General features: G+C 40.8%; 1 protein-coding gene across 15 annotated transcripts in view; it reads left to right on the plus strand.

The window, feature by feature from the left end:
- The window catches only part of PATJ (PATJ crumbs cell polarity complex component), a 390,464-nt gene that overhangs the window by 297,035 nt on the left and 72,060 nt on the right, over positions 1 to 21,369 (plus strand). For all 15 annotated transcript variants that reach the window (XM_060410212.1, XM_060410237.1, XM_060410189.1 and 12 more), the window contains 3 exons: positions 6,833 to 6,901; positions 11,153 to 11,267; positions 14,536 to 14,669. In XM_060410212.1, coding sequence (XP_060266195.1) covers positions 6,833 to 6,901; positions 11,153 to 11,267; positions 14,536 to 14,669 — 318 coding nt within the window. The remainder of the gene's footprint in view (positions 1 to 6,832; positions 6,902 to 11,152; positions 11,268 to 14,535; positions 14,670 to 21,369) is intronic.

Below are 21,369 nucleotides of genomic sequence, written 5' to 3' on the forward strand. Positions count from 1 at the left end.
CCTTCAGAGCTTTCAGAATTCCTGAGAATGATGGCAGCTAATGCTGTCACTGCATTTACTATATGCTCTAAAAGACATCATTCTAAGTGCGTGACTTCGTGTTTCATATTAGGTGAGTCCTATTACTATCCCCAGTTTATAGATCAGGAAACTGAGGCTCAGAGACACACAACTAGTAAGTATCACAGGCAGGATCTGAATCTGACTTTAAATAACTTGGTGTTGGTGAGTACTATTGAAGGGGGAATTAAGATGGGACCTTGTGCTAATGGGATTTCACTTGATCAGGTGATTAGATGAGTGAGTAGGAATTAGGGTGGGACTGATCTAGGCAAAACTTCTTCAGTCTGTGTCTTATGCTCAATTCACTTCATCTTCATTTAGGCGCCTTATTGGCTACAGGTTGTTTTTGCATAACTAAAGGCCGGGACGGTTGGAAGCGGAGGCCTGGTGCTGACAGAGGTGATTCTGCACATCTGTCTGACTCTCAGCTTCAGCCCTCCTTCCTCAGCACTGTCGGAGCACAGCTATTCCCAGCACCTAAGCCTCTCTGCTAGAAAGGGGCTGACTCTCTGCCTTTGGGTTCACTTTTGCTCTTGTGTGGTTTGAGTGTCCACACTTGGACATGTGGCCAGACAGACAGGCCTGTTGAGTAGCCATCTTGGGGACCGAAGTCAACCAGTTTTGGTGAGTGTAAGCTGAACATCAGTCCCATTATTCTCTCTCATTTAGGATGTTCCCAGTGGTGCTTTTTATGTCCATCCCCCGAAGCTCCTGCTCTAGATCAGAGTGATTTACCTGGCCCACCAAGCATTTGTTTTAGGAACTCTGGCTGTGCTGAATGTGTTACGGAATATGTCATATCGGTTTGTTTCATGAAGACCTTTCTGCTTTCCTTCCTCAGTTTTCTTACGTAGAGGTCCCCTGTGCAAAGTCAACCCTGTAGAGTGTCCCAGAACCTCATCTTTGAAGGTGCTAAGATCTCCCTTGGTGCTGTAGTTGGGAAATTAGTGGTGGAAGTGGTTGTTTAGTTGCTGTTATGTCTGACTCTTGTGACCCCATGGACTGTAGCCCGCCAGGCTCCTCTGTCCATGGGATTCTCCAGGCAAGAATACTGCAGTGGGTTGCCATTTCCTTCTCCAGGGAAATTAATAAGTTCTAAATTCATATGTAAACATGAAGGAAAGTGACTCACCTGAGGTCCGTGCAATGGCTAATGCCACGAGTTTTGTTTGTTCTGCCCAGGCTCACAATAAGCAGGCATGGCTTGTTCTGATTTGTTAACTCTAAAATGGAACCTCGGTGTTGAGGCTGACTCCTGGGAATCTTGTATGAGTTGTGGGAGGAAGTGAGCCCTTTCCCTGCCCCTGTGGTTTACCCCTTGGTTAAGGCAGGGACTCTGGAGCAAGATGTGTCTGCGTTCAGTTCTGACTCAGTGTGTACTTTAGATTCTCAGTACTTCAGCTATGAAATGAGGATGGTGAAAGTACCTAACACAGGTCTATTTGTCCATTGACATCTCAACATACATGTAGCCCACCTGACTTGGTAACTGGCAGCTGTGCTCCTTAAATTCTGGTGGTTCTTTTATCCCCATCATGTGCTGGCTCCATACCTTGGACCAGAGGTTTAAGGGTAATCGGTATAAGAAATGGGGCATTGTGGTGGACCAGATGCTTTTCAGAGCTCTGCTTTCATCCTTCCACACTTTTGAGGAGAAGGAAAGAGAAAGGGAAGGAAACCAATACCTCTCTGGCACTTGCTACCTGCCACATACCTTCACACACATATCATTCAGTTGTAATGCAGTGTTTCCATCATTAATTCTCTAATATTTGTTTCACCAGATGTATACATGTCCTATGTACAGGACCCCATTAGTCTTTTCTCACACGACTGAGCAGATGCTCAAGCATGTGTTGAATTCAACCTCGATCGCAACGCTTTATTTAGGTAGCAGTTACTGCATTCTTACTGTTGGGAGAAATGAAGATTTCTAAGCACCCTGTTGCTGTTCACTCGCTAAGTTGTGTCCGACTCTTTGCGACCCTATGGACTGCAGCACACCAGGTTTCCCTTTCCTTCACTGTCTCCTGGAGTTGTCTCAAACTCATGTTCATTGTGTCAATGATGCCATCCAACCGTCTCATCCTGTGTTGACCCCTTCTCCTTTTGCCCTCAATCTCCTGCTAATAGGTAGTGGAACCAATCTGAACCCAAATTTTTTCGGCTGCTAGTCCAGTGCCCTTTCTATTTAAAAGTGCAAATGATGAGGGCAAGTTCTGTGAATTAGTAGTAGCTCTGTGTGTATGCATAGTTGCTTAGTTGTGTCTGACTCTTTGCAACCCCATGGACTATAGCCCTCCAGGCTCCTTGGTCCATGTAATTTTCCAGGCAAAAATACTAGGAGGAATTGCCATTTCCTATTCCTGGGACCTTCTTGACCCAGGGGTTGAACACACGCCTCCTGCATTGGCAGGCAGATTCTCTCCCACTGAGCCGCCTGGGAGGCCCAGAAGTGAAAGTGAAAGTGTTAGTTGCTCAGTGGTGTCCAACTCGTTGTGACTCCATGAACTGTAGCCTACCAGGCTCCTCTGTCCCTGGAATTCTCCAGGCAGGAATACCAGAGTGGGTGGGTAGCCATTCCCTTCTCCAGGGGATCTTCTTGACCCAAGGGTCAAACCCGGGTCTCCTACATTGCAGGTAGATTCTTTACCATTTGAGCCACCAGGGAAGCCCCCAAAGTGAAAGTGTTAGTCATTCATTTGTGTCCGACTTTGCAGCCCTATGGACTGTAGCCCACCGGCCTATTCTGTCCATGGAATTCTCCAGGCAAGAATACTGGAGTGAGTTGCCATTCCCTTCTTCAGGGGATCTTCCCAACTGAGGGATTGAACCCAGGTGTGCTGCATTGCAGGCAGATTCTTTACCATCTGAGCCACTAGGGAAGTTCAGTACCTCTGTATAGTACCTCTATGTCATATGCAAAGTGAGTTTTAAAGTATGTAGCAGGGAAGTCAGCTTCTTTGTCACATTGCTGGTTAATCTAGCTTTAAGCAAAGATAGAATTGCAGACTGCTGTATCGTTTCCAGTAGAGGCACTTTTCACTCTTCCAAAGTCTGTTAGATTCACATTGGAAGGAATAACACCAATAGTTTCCATTTATAAGACAGTTTAGAACTCTTATTCTGAAAATTTCCATGAGCACCATTTATTGACTTTACAATGTCTTCTCTTTTTTTGACTGTGATCCTTTAAAGTAGAGGCCACAGGGTCACTTCCACTGTGTGTTCTTCTTTCATGACTGGCTCTGAAATCTACCCAGATGCATTCAAGATTTAAGTTCCTGAACTTTGATTCATTCAACACTAGCCCTTTATCAAGCTCATGTTCTATTCTGCCGTATGTTCAAGAAGCAAATAAGACAAAATCAGTTGTATTAGTATATTAACTCATATATATTAAATCTAGAAAAATGGCATGGATGAACCTCTTTGCAGGACAGGAATAGAGATGCAAGCATAGAGAACAGGCTTTGGACACAGTTTGAAGGGAGAAGGGGAGGGTGCGATATGTATGTCCGACTCTTTGCGACCCCATGGACTATAGCCTGCTAGGCTCCTCCATCCATGGGATTCTCCAGGCAAGAGTAGTGGAGTGGGTTGCCATTTCCTTCTCCAGAGGATCTTTCCAACCCAGGGGTCGAACCTGGGTCTTCCGCATTGTTGGCAGATTCTCCAGAGGATCTTTCCAACCCAGGGATCGAACCTTGGTCTCCCGCTGTATTGTCTGAGCCACCAGGGAAGTCCTGTATACCTACACTACCGTTTGTAAAATAGGTGGTCAATGGGAAGCTGCTGTATAGGCACAGGGAGCTCAACCTGGTACTCTGTAACAACCTAGAGAGGTGGGATGGGGGAGAGGGTAGGGGGGAGGTTCAAGAGGAGGGGACATACGTATACTTGTGGTTGATTCACACTGTTGTATGGCAGAAGCCAACACAATATTGTAAAGCAGTTATCCCCCAATTAAACATTTTTAAAAATAGTGATAAAATTAATCGGTCATACTGTTAAGGGGCACCATGCCGGGGCTCAAGGAAGAATTAAAGGATGAGGTAATTTTAAAATTCATTTTATGTCGCATTATCTGTTTAGGAGTAAAGTTTAAAATAAGAAAAAAAAAAAAAAAAAAGCCAAGAATGAGGAAAAGAGTTCTAGGATCTTTCTCCCATATGGAGGAAAAAGAGAAAATCTAAATGAGAGATAGTTATGGTCCTAAAAAATAAGTTACAGGTAGGCAGCTAGTGATACAGTCATCCAGGAGTCCTAAGCTGTAGTCTCAGAATATTATGTGGTGGGGTTAAATCTCTCAGGTTAGAAGCTAATAGGGATTAAGGAGACAAAATGAAATTATAACCTAATCTAGTAATAATGAATGACTGGGCATAATCTGATCATTATATATGGTGTAGTTACAAATCTGATGGGACCCTGTTGAAGAAAGAGTATGCCAGTATGTCCAGAGAAGAAACCAGAGTGGGGACTAGGGTGGGAGTTTCAGATAATACGCCAGCATTCCCCAAAGGAGAAAATGTCCTATCCAGGTAATTTCACCAACCCTACAAGAGAGTTAGGAACGTGGGTTTATCATAGGTAGGTTTCATTCACTATCATCATTCAGGTCAGTTCAGTTCAGTCACTCAGTTGTGTCCGACTCTTTGCGACCCCATGGACTGCAGCACACCAGGCCTCCCTGTCCATCACCAACTCCTGGAGTTTGCTCAAACCCATGTCCATTGAGTCGGCGATGCCATCCAACCATCTCATCCTCTGTCTTCCCCTTCTCCTCCTGCCTTCAATCTTTCCCAGCATCAGCGTCTTTTCAAATGAATCAGTTCTTCGCATCAGGTGGTCAAAGTATTAGAGTTTCAGCTTTAGCATCAGTCCTTCCAATGAATACCCAGGACTGATTTCCTTTAAGATTGACTGGTTCGATCTCCTTGCAGTCCAGGGGACTCTCAAGAGTCTTCTCCAACATCACAGTTCAAAAGCATCAATTCTTTTGCGCTCAGCTTTCTTTATAGTCCAACTCTCACATCCATACATGACTACTGGAAAAACCATAGCTTTGACTAGATGAACCTTTCTCGGCAAAATAATGTCTCTGCTTTTTAATATGCTGTCTAGGTTGGTCATAGTTTTTCTTCCAAGGAGCAAGAATCTTTTAATTTCATGGCTGCAGTCACCATCCGCAGTGATTTTGGAGCCCCCCCAAAATAAAGTCTGTCACTGTTTCCATTGTTTCCCTATCTATTTGCCATGAAGTGATGGGACCACATGCTATGATCTTAGTTTTCTGAATGTTGAGTTTTAAGCCAAATTTTTCGCTTTCCTCTTTCACTTTCATCAAGAGGGTCTCTAGTTCTTCTTCACTTTCTGCCATAAGGGTGGTGTCATTTGCATATCTGAGGTTATTGGTATTTCTCCTGGCGATCTTGATTCCAGCTTGTGCTTCTTCCAGCCCAGCATTTCTCATGATGTACTCTGCATATTAGCATCATTATTAAACACTTGCTATTTGCCAAGTACCATGCTAAATGCTTTTCATGTATTGCTCCGTTTAATCTTTTCAACATCCCTACTGTGTAACTACTCTTATTTTTTCCCACTTTGTATATGAAGAAACTCAGGCTTAGAGAGGTCAGGTAACCTGATCAGGATTTCAGAACTTTTAAGTTCAGGAGCTAGGGTCACAAACTCCTAACACTCTACTCTACAAGTCCCACCTTTCTTCTCATCTTGAGATAGCTTAACTACCTGCCAACTGTGTACTTGACCTCTCCGCCTGGGTGTCTCTCAGACATTTACCAAGGGCTAGAATAAACCCATGGGTGGCACAGTGGTAAAGATTGTGCCTGCCAGTGCAGGGGACGTAAGAGACCCAGATTTGATTCCTGGATCAGGAAGATACCCTGGAGGAGGAAATGGCAACCCACTCCTGTATTCTTGCCTGGAAAATCCCATGAACAGAGGCGCCTGGCGGGCTATGGTCCACGGGGTCACAAAGAGTCAGACACAACTGAGCACATGTGTTGTTGCTGTTAGAGTAAACCCATCCTTTCTCCTATCCAGATCAGCTTCTCTCCATGTTCCCTGCTTGGTCGAACAAAATGCATGAGTTCATGCCTTTGAGTAAACCATCATATAATAATTTCCCCTATAAATTGCCTGTAAAAAAAGGATGAGATATGGTGGGAGCAGAGATAAGCATTCTGCTCAGTTTATCACTGTTATCATTTATTTTGATTAACTGTACTTTTAACTACACATCACTTTCACATATGTTCTGATACTTTGCATCTCTCTCAGGTCTGAAGTCCACATTTCTCCACGGAGCTCTGACTAACATGTCTTTTATCTCCTAGTGTCTTTAATGAGTGTGCTGTTTTGCCTTAAATCGGATATCTTAAGGGGAAAGAAATTCTAGTATCAGGACTAGAAACTTGAAAGGATTTAACACTCGGTATAAATATAGATATGGTGATCACTGGCATGACAGCAGAAGAAAAACCTCTGGCTGAAATGACCATAAGAAGATATCTGATAGGCTTAAAGGCTGACCTATCTGAAAGGACCAAAAGAGCATTAGGAAATGACAAGCTGCATTCATTTCTGGGAGTTATTACAGGTGGCTGAATAAAACTTTTCAGCCTGGTGTGTCATTTTTGTTGGTAACTTGAAGCCTCATTAAATGGTGCTTAACTACTGAAGTTGGAGAGGGCAGTTGACCCTGTAATGCTGATAACTGGCCTTATCTTTTATGTTTCAGGAAGACATCTCCCAGGTGGTTGGTGTGCTGGCAGGTCAGCAAAAGGCACTGGAATGTCCAGCTGACAATGTACGTAACTGACCCTTTAGGTTGCTCTACTGGGATGGTATGAATTATAATGATGGGTTCCAAAAGAAAAGGAGATGGTTTTAATGAAATCTGATCCTTTATTACTTGGCAGGAAGCTATGATGTGTCTACCAACCTCGTGACAGTCTGCAGCTATATCACCTGTTCTATGCAGGGTGTGCATAGAGGATATTTGGAAATATCCTCTGTTGTGTCCCTGTACCAACACCCTATGGAAGTGTTTGAAAGTGAGGCATCTCTGAAAATACACTTACACCTAAATTCTGAGGGCCTCATAATGTCCTACATAATGTCATGAATAAAAATTTTAAGAGGAAAAATTTATAGTTTTATAGAAATACAAATGTAAGAACAAATGTTTCTTGTATGTATAGCTTTTCTTCTTAAAAAAATATAAATTTCTGTCAAATGTTTGTACTTTTGTCATTGTAGAACTTTTTTGTGCTGCTAAAGTTTACATTATTACTATATTAACTAGTTTTATGTTTAAGGAACTACACATTACTAGAGTTTACGGGGAATATATGATATTTCAAACCTTACCAAAGAAAATGCCTTTGTAAAGTATCCAAAATTGTATGCCAGAAACCTAAATAAAAACAAATAGATGTAGAAAGAACCTTAAAAATAAGGTTCAACTGAAAAAATTTAGTTCAACTGAAAACTAAGGAATTAAAAAAAAATTAGAACCAGATTTTTTTTTTAACTTAGGTAATGTATTTGCAAATACAATTAATGTGATAGTACTTTCTATACTTCCACCTGTCTCAAGACACATATCAAGCATCTCTAAAATTTTATAACCCATAGAATTTTAGAACTTGGGTAAATCCTGTACATCCTCTGGCCTTTCTTTTCCCTGTTGAAAAATGAGCACTTAAATATATAAAACATTCTCCTTTGGGAAAGTGATGATAACCCTTTTCTGCGGCTGCAGAAGAGAAATGGCTCAGAGATCAGCGGGCAACATCTTCAGTGAAGCTGTGTCAGCTTGTCATAAAGAACTTCCCCACCATTTCAGCTGTTCCACAATGGAATAGATTCCTTGTGGAAATGGAATTTTTCATCCCTGAAGGTTTTAAAGCAGAAACTGGCTGATCATTTATTAATATGTTATCAAAGGACATAAAACCAGTAATAGCTATTATTAACTGAACTCCTAAGTTGTTCTTGAAATAGTGATAGGTTTATTTATGTGCTTTTCAGTCTTCACAACAACCTTGCAAGGTGAAGAGTTATCACCACTGATTTAAAGATGAGGACATGTGGGAGGTTGAGTGGCTTGTCAGTGGTCACATAGCTAATTAGTGATAGAAAATTCAGCAATTCATATCTTCTTTTGAGTAGTGATATTTTTCCCTATCATGAAGATCTGATGAAGTATAGACTGTTTTCCCAGAAAAACACTGGTATACTTTGCTACAAACACAGAGGTTATGTAGTTACCAGGATTCCCTCTGAAAACCATTTAGAAGCTCATTTATCCTGGGTTAATGGAGAAGGCAATGGCAACCCACTCCAGTACTCTTGCCTGGAAAATCCCATGGATGGAGGAGCCTCGTAGGCTGCAGTCCATGGGGTCACTAAGAGTCAGGCACGACTGAGCAACTTCACTTTCACTTTATCCTGGGTTAAGAATCCATGGTTTAACTCTTTTTTTTTTTTCATGGTTTAACTTTAAAAAATAAATTTCAACTTAAAAAGACAAACATCCCCACCCCTACCTCTGAAAACATTTGTCTGAGCTCCGTATCCCTAGTGCCAATTTCTTTGGTCTAGAATAGGAGTTCTAGCATTCGTAAATGTTAAACTCCCTAACAGCTTCTTTTATAAAGACAGGGTTGAGAACCCCTGGTTTAATTGGTTGTATGACTTATAAAATCCATTCAAACTCTAATGTTAGAATATAGTAACACTCAACAGCAAGTGCAGTCCTTCATCTTTCAAAATATTTTTATGTAACTTTAAAACACTCAGATTTTACAGCCTACAAATCCAATCTTTATCTTTCAATACTTAGTAGTTTGATTTTATGTCAATGGATGAATCATGGCGGCTACATTCATTCATCACCACCCCTACCAACAACAAGCCTCTCTATATATGTGCTTGTTTCACTTGGTTTCTATGAACTATTTCCTCATTTTTCCAACCTATATTTATTGGAAACTTTCCTAGCACACACAGTGGAATGGGATGCTACATGAACTGGGAAATAAAGATGAGCAACAAACATTCCCTGTTGTTATAAAAGTCATGAGGTAGTGATGCCTGTCTCACGTGCTTTCCTGTTTTAAAATTCACAGCTTTTCATAAAAGCTTTTCTGTAGCCTGCACATAGCTTTGTTATCAATTTTCTTTTTTGAAATGATACAAAGGAGAGGTGACATAAGTCCTGTGTGTATTAAGATTACTTTCAATTGCTGCAAGAAGTTTCTCTTTTACATAACAGGGTGGCTGTGATCAGTTTGAGGATGACAGTGTCTCCACGGTGTCATGAACCCAAGCACCTCTTATCTGATTACTGCATCATTATTTGATTACTCTTCCATCTTCAAAATTTAGCGTCTTTTTTTTTTTCATCTAAGATTGCTGCTCCAGTTGTTTACATTACATCTGAATTTCATATAGGGAAGGGGAAGGCAGGATTGTTCTTAAGAAAACAACCTGAAAATTGTACATTCATGTTTGCTTATGTGCCATACCATAACACAGACTAGTCTGTGGTTATGTCTGGCTTCAAGGAGGTTGGGGAATATGGTCCTTAGAATAATTGGATTGGTGGTTCCATTGTTCAGTTTTCTCATAGTAACTCCTGGTTTGTCATTTTTCTACTTTCCTCTTTTCAAAATCACCAACAATATGTATTCAAGAAAGTCTTTTTAAATAAGTGTACAATCACTGCTAAATGATGTTAATAGAAAAACTGCAGAGGAAAAAAAAATGAACATCAGTAGAATCATTGCCTAGCAGCCGTTTGATAAACACTTTAAACTTGTAGCATTCTTCAAATACCACCTTTTCGTCCTACTCCTTCCTTTAATTAACTGTGTGATTTCAGATGTCACTTGACATTTGTGTCTTGGTTTCTTCATGTATAAAAGAGAGTAACATTGTCTAATTCTCCAGGTTATTCTCATGATTAAATGAATTCATGGATATGAAAGTGTTTTTGAAAACTGGTGAGCACAATACAGATATACAATGAGTGGTATTGCTTTCCTTGTTGCATACTGCACAGTGCCTTGTATTGAAGCATAGACTTCCACTGCTGGAATCTTGGGGTGTTGTTGTTCTGGAGCAGTTACCGTGATCCTATTTCTAGACTCCAGGGACAGGCTGGTGCTTCACTGTCTCCACCAGAATCTTCCAGCTGGGGATGGGTTCCCTGGCTAACTACAGATCCAGAAGGCAGGTCAGGTTACTCTGTATATTTCTTAACTGCCTGTTAAGCAAGCATGGAGTCCTTTTGGTTTTTCTTAGTTTTCTAATACTAATACTCATTAAAGGTTTTAGCAACAAAAATTTAGAATTACAAGTTCATTTTCTAAAGCTCACACAGCAAAGGTCTCTGTACTTTCATTGAGTTACAGATTTATTTCCCACTGAGTTTCCATGTCTTCAATTATGCTCTGTGCATTCATTCATTCATTCAGCATTTATCCAGGCTCTACTATGTTCCAGGCACTGGGAATTGAAGGTGAATAAGCTTTTTTTTTTTTTTTAGGTAAATGAAGTGTAATGATGTACCTGGCACTTAGTAGGCTTTCAGCAGATGCTTGTTACCCTTTCTTACCCCTCATGTCAATTAACCTACCTCATGAATCTTTGACCATGTGAATGTGTCCAGAAGAGACAGGCAGTGTCATATACCCAGAACATCCGCAGCATAGATTGTTTTTCACTGGGCTCAGCACAGATCTATAAACTTCACATTGATTTCATCATGTAAAAATGCTTCCCAGCTCTGGTTTCATACATAAACCACAATGATGGTTTCTGTCCTTCTTCCCTTCCTTGATCCATCCTTCACTAAAGTGCTTTAAAGTTAATTAAGGAAGCATGGGGAATGAAACAAAAATCATCCTAACTTCCCCTTGCCACCTCTCCAACTTGAATTTTCAAGAGGCATTATTGGAGTGTTTTGGTGACAATACCCCAGTTTTAAAGCCTTCTCCTTTTGTTACCTTCCTCTTCTCTGACATTCATCTAACTTTCCTTCCTTTTGTAGGCCAGCAGCCAAATGAAACAGCAAAAATACTCAATGAAAATGTCCTTCAGTTCACAAGAGATACCTTTGGCACCAACTTCATACCATTCAACAGATGCAGACTTCACAGGCTATGGTATGACCCTTTCTCTGAGCAGACTTGAATTGATTCATCAAACCTTAGAAAAGGAAAGGATTGTGTTGTCCTGAAGAGAGCACTGGATCAGGAGTCAGGAAGCCTGGCTGGCATCCTTGCTCTACTTCCTGAGCTTTGGGACTTGGATTGGTTGCTTGATTTCCAACATCTTTTTCCTCATCTCCACCAGTGGGATTGCTTATTGCTCATTGAATATAAAAGTACTAGAATAAAAAAAAAGGCCCTCAATATATGCTACTTGAATCTGAGGCTTCTGGATTATTATCTAATCATGCCAAAGGATTGTATATAGTTCACAAGTAGTATATCTTAAAAACCACATTGAGCAAAATTGTAGACTTGCATATGTTGATATGAGCTATTTATAGACTGTTAATTTTCAGTGCTTAGTGAAATAAGTATTTACTTTATCTCTGAATTGCTAGATTGTATTATGCTGACTAATAGTTGAAAATAGAACTTCAAAATGAATAATGAATATTTCCACCTGCTTTTATCCAATATAAATCATTTTTAAAAGAAGGACTATTTAAAACACCTTGCTCACCAGTGGTAAACATGACCCTGCGTGAATTTAGGAGACCTGACACCTTTATGGTATTTGCCTTTTACATTTTTTTTTTATGAACATTAACTCTTAAAAATTTTACGAGGCAGGTATATTCTAAAGCACTAGATTTTTACCAAAATACTTAATGAACGTGGTCAGCAAACTCTGACCCCTGGGTCACAGTTGGCCCACCATCTGTTTTTATATGGTCCTGAAGCTAATAATGGTTTTCACATTTTTAAAAGGTTAGAAAAAAATTAAAAGACTGTTTCATGAAAATTGTATATAATTCAGATATCAGTGTCCATAAATAAAATTTTATGGGAATACTGGTTGTTTACATATTATCCATGGCTGCTTTCACGCTATAAGGAGAGGTTTGAATAGCTGCACCAGAGCTGGTATGGCATGTAAAGCCCCAGATATTTACCACCTGGCCTTTTACCGAAGACGTGAGATGACCCCTACGTAGACCAGTGGAATCTTGATAATAAATATCCCACATTTTTACCTCGTTAACAGAAGTTAATCATCCCACAGTTTAATCTGTGGAAATTAGGTTCATTCAGCCATCCACTTGCCAAACATTGATTGGGGACTTGGTAGGAGTCAGGCCTTGGGCTGGATTCTTTGAGAGAAATAATCACCGAGACTGACTTACAGCTGGGCTAGGGTGAGGCAGAAGCAGAAGAGGGAAAGAAATGCCACCTCCAGTGTCTCTGACTGCTCTCCCTCAGTCAAGAGACTAAACTAGTGATTTATGTAAGGAGCATGAACTTTTTAAAGCATTCGTGAAGCTCTACTGCCATGGTACATTGTTTTTATTGTAAATTAGTGAAAAATAGAGCATGAAATATATGTGTTGTATAAATATCTAGAGTCAAATTAGGTTTACAGTTTAATACTCATTTAATATGGCATTTTAAAATTGTTACTGAGGCTATGTCACTAAATTTCTCACTGTTAAACAAGAGGCCATTAGATTTATAAATTCCATGTGGTCAGGAATGGCACCTATGTGAATGCTACACTATGCCGGACCTTGGGCTGAGCCAGCACGTTATTTATTTGATCCCCTAAACAGCCTCTTAGATAGCAATTACATACATTTTCTGATGACCAATGAACCTCAGTTTCATCCACTATTTGTTTCCTTAATTTCCTTGGAAACTCAAATCCATTTCTGCAACATCTGGAAACCTGTACCCTTTTGTCCCAAAGACAATGATTGCTGAGTCAGAGCAGAGCCCCTACAAGCTTACCTGGAGCCTGTTTTCTTTTGTTTTCTAGGAAGGATTGGCAAACATTCTGTAAGGAGTCAGGTAGTAAATATGAGGCTTGTGGGCCATATGGTCTCTCTTGTAGCTACTCAACTCTGCCGTTAGCAGCTGTAGACTGGATATAAATGAATTAGTAGAGCTGTATTCCAATAAAACTTTATTTACAGATATTAAAATTTAAATTTCTATACTTTTCACATGTGTTGAAATGTTATTTTTCTTTTGACTTTTTTTTTTAAACCTTTTGAAGTAGAAGCCATTCTTGGTGCTGGGGCCATGGTCTCCTGGCCCTTGCTTGAGCAGAGGTTTGTGGATGTCAGCTTGGCCTCTGTGCATTAGCCACAGCTGACCAGTAGATGGGGCCCTTTATTATCAGTCCTTTAGCAAACTCTGTCACGAGGTAAGGATCCTTGTGGCTCAGTAGTAAAGAATCCACCTGCCAATGCAGGAGACTTCAAACACTGGGTTGGGAAGATGCCCTGGGGAAGGAAATGGCAACCCACTCCAATATTCTTTCCTGGGAAATCCTGTGGACAGAGGAGCCTGGCAGGCTACAGGCCATGGGGTTGCAGAAGAGTCAGACACAACTTAGCAACTAAACAGCAACAAGAATCAGTATTCACAGTGATCAAAATTAATTATAAAAAATATGAAGTTCTCTAGAAACTATTATAAGATTCTCTTGAAACTGTAATTTTCAATGTTTGGATTTTTCAAACATTTGAAAAATGTGTGAGTGACTTTTGACTGAAAATGGACATGTGTAAATATTTTTTCTCCCAGTTTTTAGAAAAACTGGCCTAAAACAATGAATTTTAAAAGTAAAACAGCAATGCCTCTTTTAACAAGCTTTTCATTTATGGACCCAGCAATTAATTTTACAGTTTATGACACAATTTTCTTTTACTATGTTTCCATTTGGGGATTATTTTCATTTGTCATGCTTTATTGATTGGATCCTTTATACGTCTTAATTCATATGATATGCTCTAACTGAAAGTATTGAAGCACTATTTCTAGTATTTTAAAACTATAGCTCAAAATTTATATCATATATATCATTATTAATATATGTAATTATGGCATATACCTACATGTACTTAATTATTTAATCAACTTACATTTCCAGTTTTCATGGTATATTTTGAGATTTAAAAAATTTCAAATACTGTGTAACTAAAGTGGTTGATGGTTTGGGTTGGTGGTAGCTATTGTCTTCATCTCAAAAGTGTCATAGGAATGTCATGTTTCATCCATGGCTAAATGGGGAGTGGTGACCCAGTGTTTCCCTTCATGATACTTGGCAGGAAAAGAGTGCAATGATAAACAGGCACAAACCCTGCACTCCCCGAGCAGTAGAGTGTACAAGCTGAGATGCTTCTCCTGCTTGCCGTCACTCTGCTCACTTCTTCTCCAGGTGGTTTCCAGGCTCCTCTGTCAGTGGACCCCGCCACATGTCCCATCATTCCTGGCCAGGAGATGATTATAGAAATATCCAAAGGGCGTTCGGGGCTTGGTCTCAGCATTGTGGGAGGAAAAGACACACCCTTGGTAAGTTTCTAGAAGTATAGTATATCCACGGGTACAGAGTTAGATACTGAGCCTTATTATGGCCTCGTGTCACTTCTATGAAAGACTTGGCTTTTTCTTGGCATGTAAGTATATGAACTATATTGCTATTATATACTGCTATTATGATCATTATAATCATTACTATTTAGTGAACTGATACATAAAAGTGTACATCAGTTCCTCCAGTCCCAAAATTTAGGCTTGGCTTTATTTTGACCATGTTCAAATCTACTCATAATTTTTTTAAAAACTGGCCTCAAAGGTCAGTTTTTACGTATGATGGATCTTTCGTTATTCAGTACATTTGATTGTCACTAATCAGTAGAGCCACTGAAATGTAAAACTCCTTGGGTTTTGATTTATAAAAATGTGATTAATCAGTGCATATTATTTGAATAAGTAATACATGCACATTATACAAAATTAAATTGACACAGAAGGATATAAACTGAAAGATAAATCTGTCTCCTACCCTTGTTCCCTAGCCTTGCCTTCAACCCTAACCCCAACCAGGGCCTCTCCCTAGAGAAAATCACTCTTATTAATGAATATGCTTTTAAATGCACATTTTGGTTATTTCTTTTGTCCATTTTATTTGGTAAGAAGTAAATTGTATATAGGAGAAGGCAATGGCACCCCACTCCAGTACTCTTGCCTGGAAAATCCTTTGGACGGAGGAGCCTGGTGGGCTGCAGTCCATGGGGTCGCTAAGAGTTGGACACGACTGAGAGACTTCACTTTCCCTTTTCATTTTCATGCATTGGAGAAGGAAATGGCAACCCACTCCAGTACTCTTGCCTGGAGAATATGGATTTCCCAGGTGACTCAGTGGTAAAGAGTTCACCTGCCTGTGCAGGAGCCACAGGAGACCCAGGTTTGATCCCTGGGTCAGGAAGATCTCCTGGAGGAGAAATTGGCAACCCACACCAGTATTCTTACCTGGACAATCCCATAGAGGAGCCTGGTGGGCTACAGTCCATGGCATTGCAGAGTCGGACACAGCTGAGCACACACGCAGCTAATTGTATATGCCAGATTTACAGACAGAACAAGTATAATATCAATAAAATTATTCTTTCCACTTTTGACAGGAATATATTTCTGTGTTTAGTACTGTTGTGGGGGATGAGGAGAGATCCTGCTCTATTTTCCTGTAATGAATATTAGTTCCCTAGTTAGTTAGTTAGTTCAGTCACTCAGTTGTGTCCGACTCTTTGCGACCCCATGAATCGCAGCACACCAGGCCTCCCTGTCCATCACCAACTCCTAGAGTTCACTCAGACTCACGCCCATCGAGTCAGTGATGCTATCCAGCCATCTCATCCTCGGTTGTCCCCTTCTCCTCCTGCCCCCAATCGCTCCCAGCATCAGAGTCTTTTCCAATGAGTCAACTCTTCGCATGAGGTGGCCGAAGTATTGGAGTTTCAGCTTTAGCATCATTCCTTCCAGTGAACACCCAGGACTGATCTCCTTCAGAATGGACTGGTTGGATCTCCTTGCAGTCCGAGGGACTCTCAAGAGTCTTCTCCAACACCACAGTTCAAAAGCATCAATTGTTCAGCGCTCAGCTTTCTTCACAATCCAACTTACATCCATACATGACCACTGCCTTGTAAAACCATAGCCTTGACTAGACAGACATTAGTTCCCTAAGGCACTAGGCAACTCAAGAACAACATATGTTGTAGAAACCAGGGTTTTACTGCCTTCTATGTGTTTCCTGGTCATGCTCCTTCTCTCCTGCTATCAGGCCTTATCTAGAGAACCCTAGTGGTTCATTTGACCCTACTAGTGAGCCACCTGAACCTCAGTGTACACAGAGGTTTGTGTTTATTTATTAAAGGATTTTATTTCCTTCAGCTCAATTAAAATATTGTTAAAACTTTTCTCCAGGGTTCCAGCTAATTATTTCCTACATTACTCTCACTTGGCCTATGCTGGCAGGAACTGCTGTGTGTGGCTCCCCATGTCCACAGTGATGTTTTCATCAGCCTGGGTGGAATTGGGAACACTTGGAGTTAGCCAGCTTAGCAGCCAGTTTTAGCTCCCAGCTCTTTCATGGGTCTTTGCCTCTTTAAGGTCCCAGGACTTTTCTACTATTTTGTGGTCTGGCTTGGAACACTCCCTGTTCAGCATTAGTTATTGAGGAAAGAAGTGAACTCTTCCTTAGAAGCTTCCCTTTACATATTTTGGTCTAGGTTACATTTTCAAATTGTGTTTTTAGTAATGCCTTCTAGTTATATGTGATCTGGCCTTTGAATAGTCCATGGAAACACTTTGGCTATCCCTCCATCCACCAGTGAGCTCCTGCTGTACCCCGGAGGGTACATACCACCGACAAAGGACCAGAACAGTTACCCAGACCCACATATGCATTCCAGCCTCTCAGCCTCTGCTCGCCTCCCCTCAACCTGCTCTCTTTCTACACCTTCCCGCTTCTTCCTCAGGAGTCTGTACCTCCTCCAGTCCCCGATGCAAGGCTTCCCTGGCTTCTCCAACTTCCATGATCTCTCCTGAGCCGATCTTGGAGCTGATAGTCGACCATCTACATATATGTCATATACTAAGATTATTGGGGTGGTCTTCAGAAATTGCTGGTTGACCGTGAACATTAGGGCTGTCTGCTTCTCATTCTATTGCCTCATTTTCCCAAACAGATGTTCTTGAATAGGAAATAAATTGAAATTGGTATAAAGTTATATTTGAAATGAACCAGAGAAATTACATTTTAAGGAGATTCTTCAGTGAATTCTTCATAAAGAAAAATTAGCCCTCTGATTTATTTTTTGTAAATATGAATCTCTTAATAACTGCTTAAAATAAGACAGAAACTAGATTTTCCAGAGGAAGTTATAAGACTTTAATCAGCATATCTGACCTAACTGAATGAGTTTATTGGCTGATTTGTTTTTATTTTCCTTCTTCTTTTGTTGTTATCAATTTGATCTTTTGCTTTGTGAGGGTTGGCTAGATATACCTGTCTGCTCTTGGATCTTAAATACCCTGTATGTTTGTGCTGCTGGTTACTAGCTCAAGGGCTTCCACTGCTTGACAGCACCTCCTGCATCCTGGTTGGGAGGCTGTTTGAGAAACACTATTCTCTGCTTTTCTTGCCACCATGAGGCAACCAAAAAAAAATTCTTTAAGAGCATCTTGAGGTTCGTAATATATGCCTCTGCCTTTTGAGACTGTAAATCCCATTGTCCTTGGAAGGATAAGCACCACTTAAAAATGAGAAATGAGACACAGTTTTTATTTCCTAACCTCAGGTACCTCATCAAAAGCTGTAAGTTTGACTCACAAGTAGTATACAGGCATGTTATTTTGGTGAGGCTGAACAGCAGGGGGGTGGAAGGTGCTTTAACAGAGAAACCCAGTGTTTACCACAACAAGTACCTTTCTTTTTTCCTTTCCCCACCTCCAAATTTTGACATAGGTCACATGGGATATACCAGCTAATTGACACTCCAGGTCACTTTATCCAATCAGGTCCTAGAAGTGCATCCAGGCAGCAGGCAGTCAGCAAACAAAGAGGAGACCGTATTAAAGGAATCGAGGGCAATGCTGAGATCTGCTGACAGAAGTTCTTGCCTTTGGACTTTTGATTATGTGACGCATCCTTATTTCAGCTCTGGTGCTAGAGTATTCTAAGGGCTGGTGGTCTTTCTTAAGGCTTTTCCCCAGCCCTCCCAATTAAGGTTTCTGTGCCCTCTTTATTGGGTATCCCACAGATATTTTTTGCCATCTTTAGAGGTATTAAGCCTCTGGGGCTTGGTCTTGACACCACATCAGTTCTATCTGCCATAAATAGTTTATCTGGAGCCAAGACAAATGGTTTCTGAGATCACAGAGAGAGAGAGAGAGAACTCACTTAGCATCCCATTGAATTTGCAGCCAGCCATCTAAATAGACCTCTTAAAATACTAAGGTAATGCTGAAGTAACCCCTTTGGGAAGGTTTATTGCACACCTGGACCAATGCTCCTTGACAACCTTTGTCTCTGTTGCTTGAACCAAATGATGTACTCCCAAGTCTGCTTTTGGGGAGTGTGGCTCTTATGTGATAGGAAGCACATGTGTGCTCAGAGGCTAGCCTTTGTTTACTGCTGAGGATACAAAGCTGAAGTGAAGCAACCCTGCCCTTAAAGAGCTCATACACTCGTTCAAGTTGATTCTACTGCCTTTAATGTAAAACCCTAATAGGGACTATTAAACAGGGAATTTCTCTGGAAAGTAGAAGAAAGTAAAACTGTTGCATGAACTTTCTAGATTTAATCAACATGGGCTAGTTTTTATGTGTGTTTCTCATAAGCAGGTGCCATTAGTTTGTTCAGGCTGCTGTCACAAAACATCACAGACCGGGTGGTTTAAAAACAACAGAAATTTATTTCTCACAGTTCTGGAGGCTAGCAGTCTGGGTGTTAGCACAGTAGGATGAGGGCCCTCTTCTGGGCTGCAGGTTCTCATATCTTTCCATGGAGAAAGGAGCAAGTGAGTTCTGTGGGGCCTCTTTTATTAGGGCACTCATCCTCGAGGGCTTTGCCCTCATGACCTTATTTCAGTTCAGTTCAGTTCAGTCGCTCAGTCGTGTCCCGACTCTGCGACCCCATGAACTGCAGGACATCAGGCCTCCCTGTCCATCTCCAACTCCTGGAGTTCACCCAGACTCACGTCCATTGAGTCAGTGATGCCATCCAGCCATCTCATCCTCTGTCATCCCCTTCTCCTCCTGCCCTCAATCTTTCCCAGCATCAGGGTCTTTTCCAGTGAGTCAGCTCTTTGCATCAGGTGGCCAAAGTATTGGAGTTTCAGCTTCAGCATCAGTCCTTCCAATGAACACCCAGGACTGATCTCCTTTAGGATGGACTGGTTGGATCTCCTTGCAGTCCAAGGGACTCTCAAGAGTCTTCTCCAACACCACAGTTCAAAAGCATCAATTCTTCGGCTCTCAGCTTTCTTTATAGTCCAACTCTCACATCCATACATGACCTCTCAGAGGCCCTGCCTCCTTTGAGGAGGGTCACTAAGATTTCAACATAAGAATATGAGGGAGACATGCAACCAGGGAGCTAGATAAGGCCTATTACATAAAAGAAACAGTCTATTAATTCCTATTTTTAAAATTTACCTCCATCCATCTTATCTAGCCATCCTTTCATCCTGTCTCTCTCTTGCCCCCTTTTTGGTCTTGGAGTAGCAAATTTGCATGAAATCTTGTGGCTCAGAGACTTGGAATATTCTTCCAAATGAAAGACGGAGGACTCTTACCTCTTATGATACTTGCCTTGTATTGCTAACACCTATCCCTAAATCCCTTGGGCATCAGAAATGTTTGCTTACTAATTAGAAGTTTTATTTGCAGTGTCCTGTAAAAACTAAAATATAGCTCTCCGGTGTCATTAATTGGGGTTATTTTATTATCAACTTTGGGAATTCTAGAGAAGAGAAAGAAAAATATTTTAGAGTATTGTCAAAAAAAATTAACAAAGTCCTTCCCCTTCCTTAGCTATTGGGACCTCCCTGGCGGTCCATTGGTTAAGCCACTGCAGAGGATGTGGGTTCGATCCTTGGTCAGGGAGCTAAGAACCTGCATGCCACATAGCACAGCCAGAGAGGGGATAAAAAAAAAGGGTGTTGGCAGACTTGAACTATGTTTTTGGTATTGAGCAAGTGAAGTGAAATGAAGGTAAGTTTCTCCAGGACCTTCACTCTCTATTTTTCTTTCTCTGAGTACCGTTGTTAAAGGTCCCAGACTACAGACAATGTTTCTATTAAACCTAACAGGAAACAGAGCAGGGTAATGATGCTAATTCTACAGTATCAGAATCCCAGATCTTTAACTGTGGGGCCTTGGACAAGAGCAACTTTCTAAGTTAAATCTGCTTCTTCCTTTGTAAAAGAGTGGTGATGACCAAATCTACCTCTTAAGGCTGGTATGGAGATTAATTAACGTAAAGAATATAAAGAAATTTTCCTAGTGCCCGTCTACATTGAGTTCAGCAATGATTATTATTAAACATATTATCTTCAAGTAGGTCCTTTGCTCTCTTCATCTGTGTGTCTTTAGTATGTTACCTGAATACTGAGAAACATGGCTCTTTCCAGATAATTAGTTATTTGTTTTTCAGCATGAAGCTTTTAAAAAATGATCCCAGCCCTGTTCTTAAAATATAATTAATAAATATCATCTCATTTACTCTTCACAACAACCCCATAGGAGAAGTAGTAACATTATCCCCATTTTATAGGTGAAGAAACCAAGATACAGATAAGTTAGGTAACTTCTCCAAGGGTATAATTCTAGCAGTTGGTCCAGTTGGAGTTTAATCAGATGATCTGACTCAAAAGCCACAGTATTTGGGCCCCTTTCCTAGCACTACCACTCTGTATCATCAACCTTCACCTGAAAAAGGGAGTTATCCATCTCACCCACCAGAGCTCCTTGAGAACAGGCCTGCTTTATTTTATTTTGTATCTTTAGTACTACCTTACATTGCCTTGTACACTTAAAAAGATGACTCCATCCAGCCTCATGATGCTCACTGTGAATCCCAGCCATGTCAGCCTCACTTAGTTCCTTTAATGAGTCTTGTTCCCTCTTGATGCAAAGCTTTTGCACATACAGTTGCATCTGTCTGGAGTGCTCCTCTGACCAGTTTTAACTACAAGCTAGAATATTT

Source organism: Ovis aries, chromosome 1, assembly GCF_016772045.2.
Source record: "Ovis aries strain OAR_USU_Benz2616 breed Rambouillet chromosome 1, ARS-UI_Ramb_v3.0, whole genome shotgun sequence".
Lineage (NCBI taxonomy): Eukaryota > Metazoa > Chordata > Mammalia > Artiodactyla > Bovidae > Ovis > Ovis aries.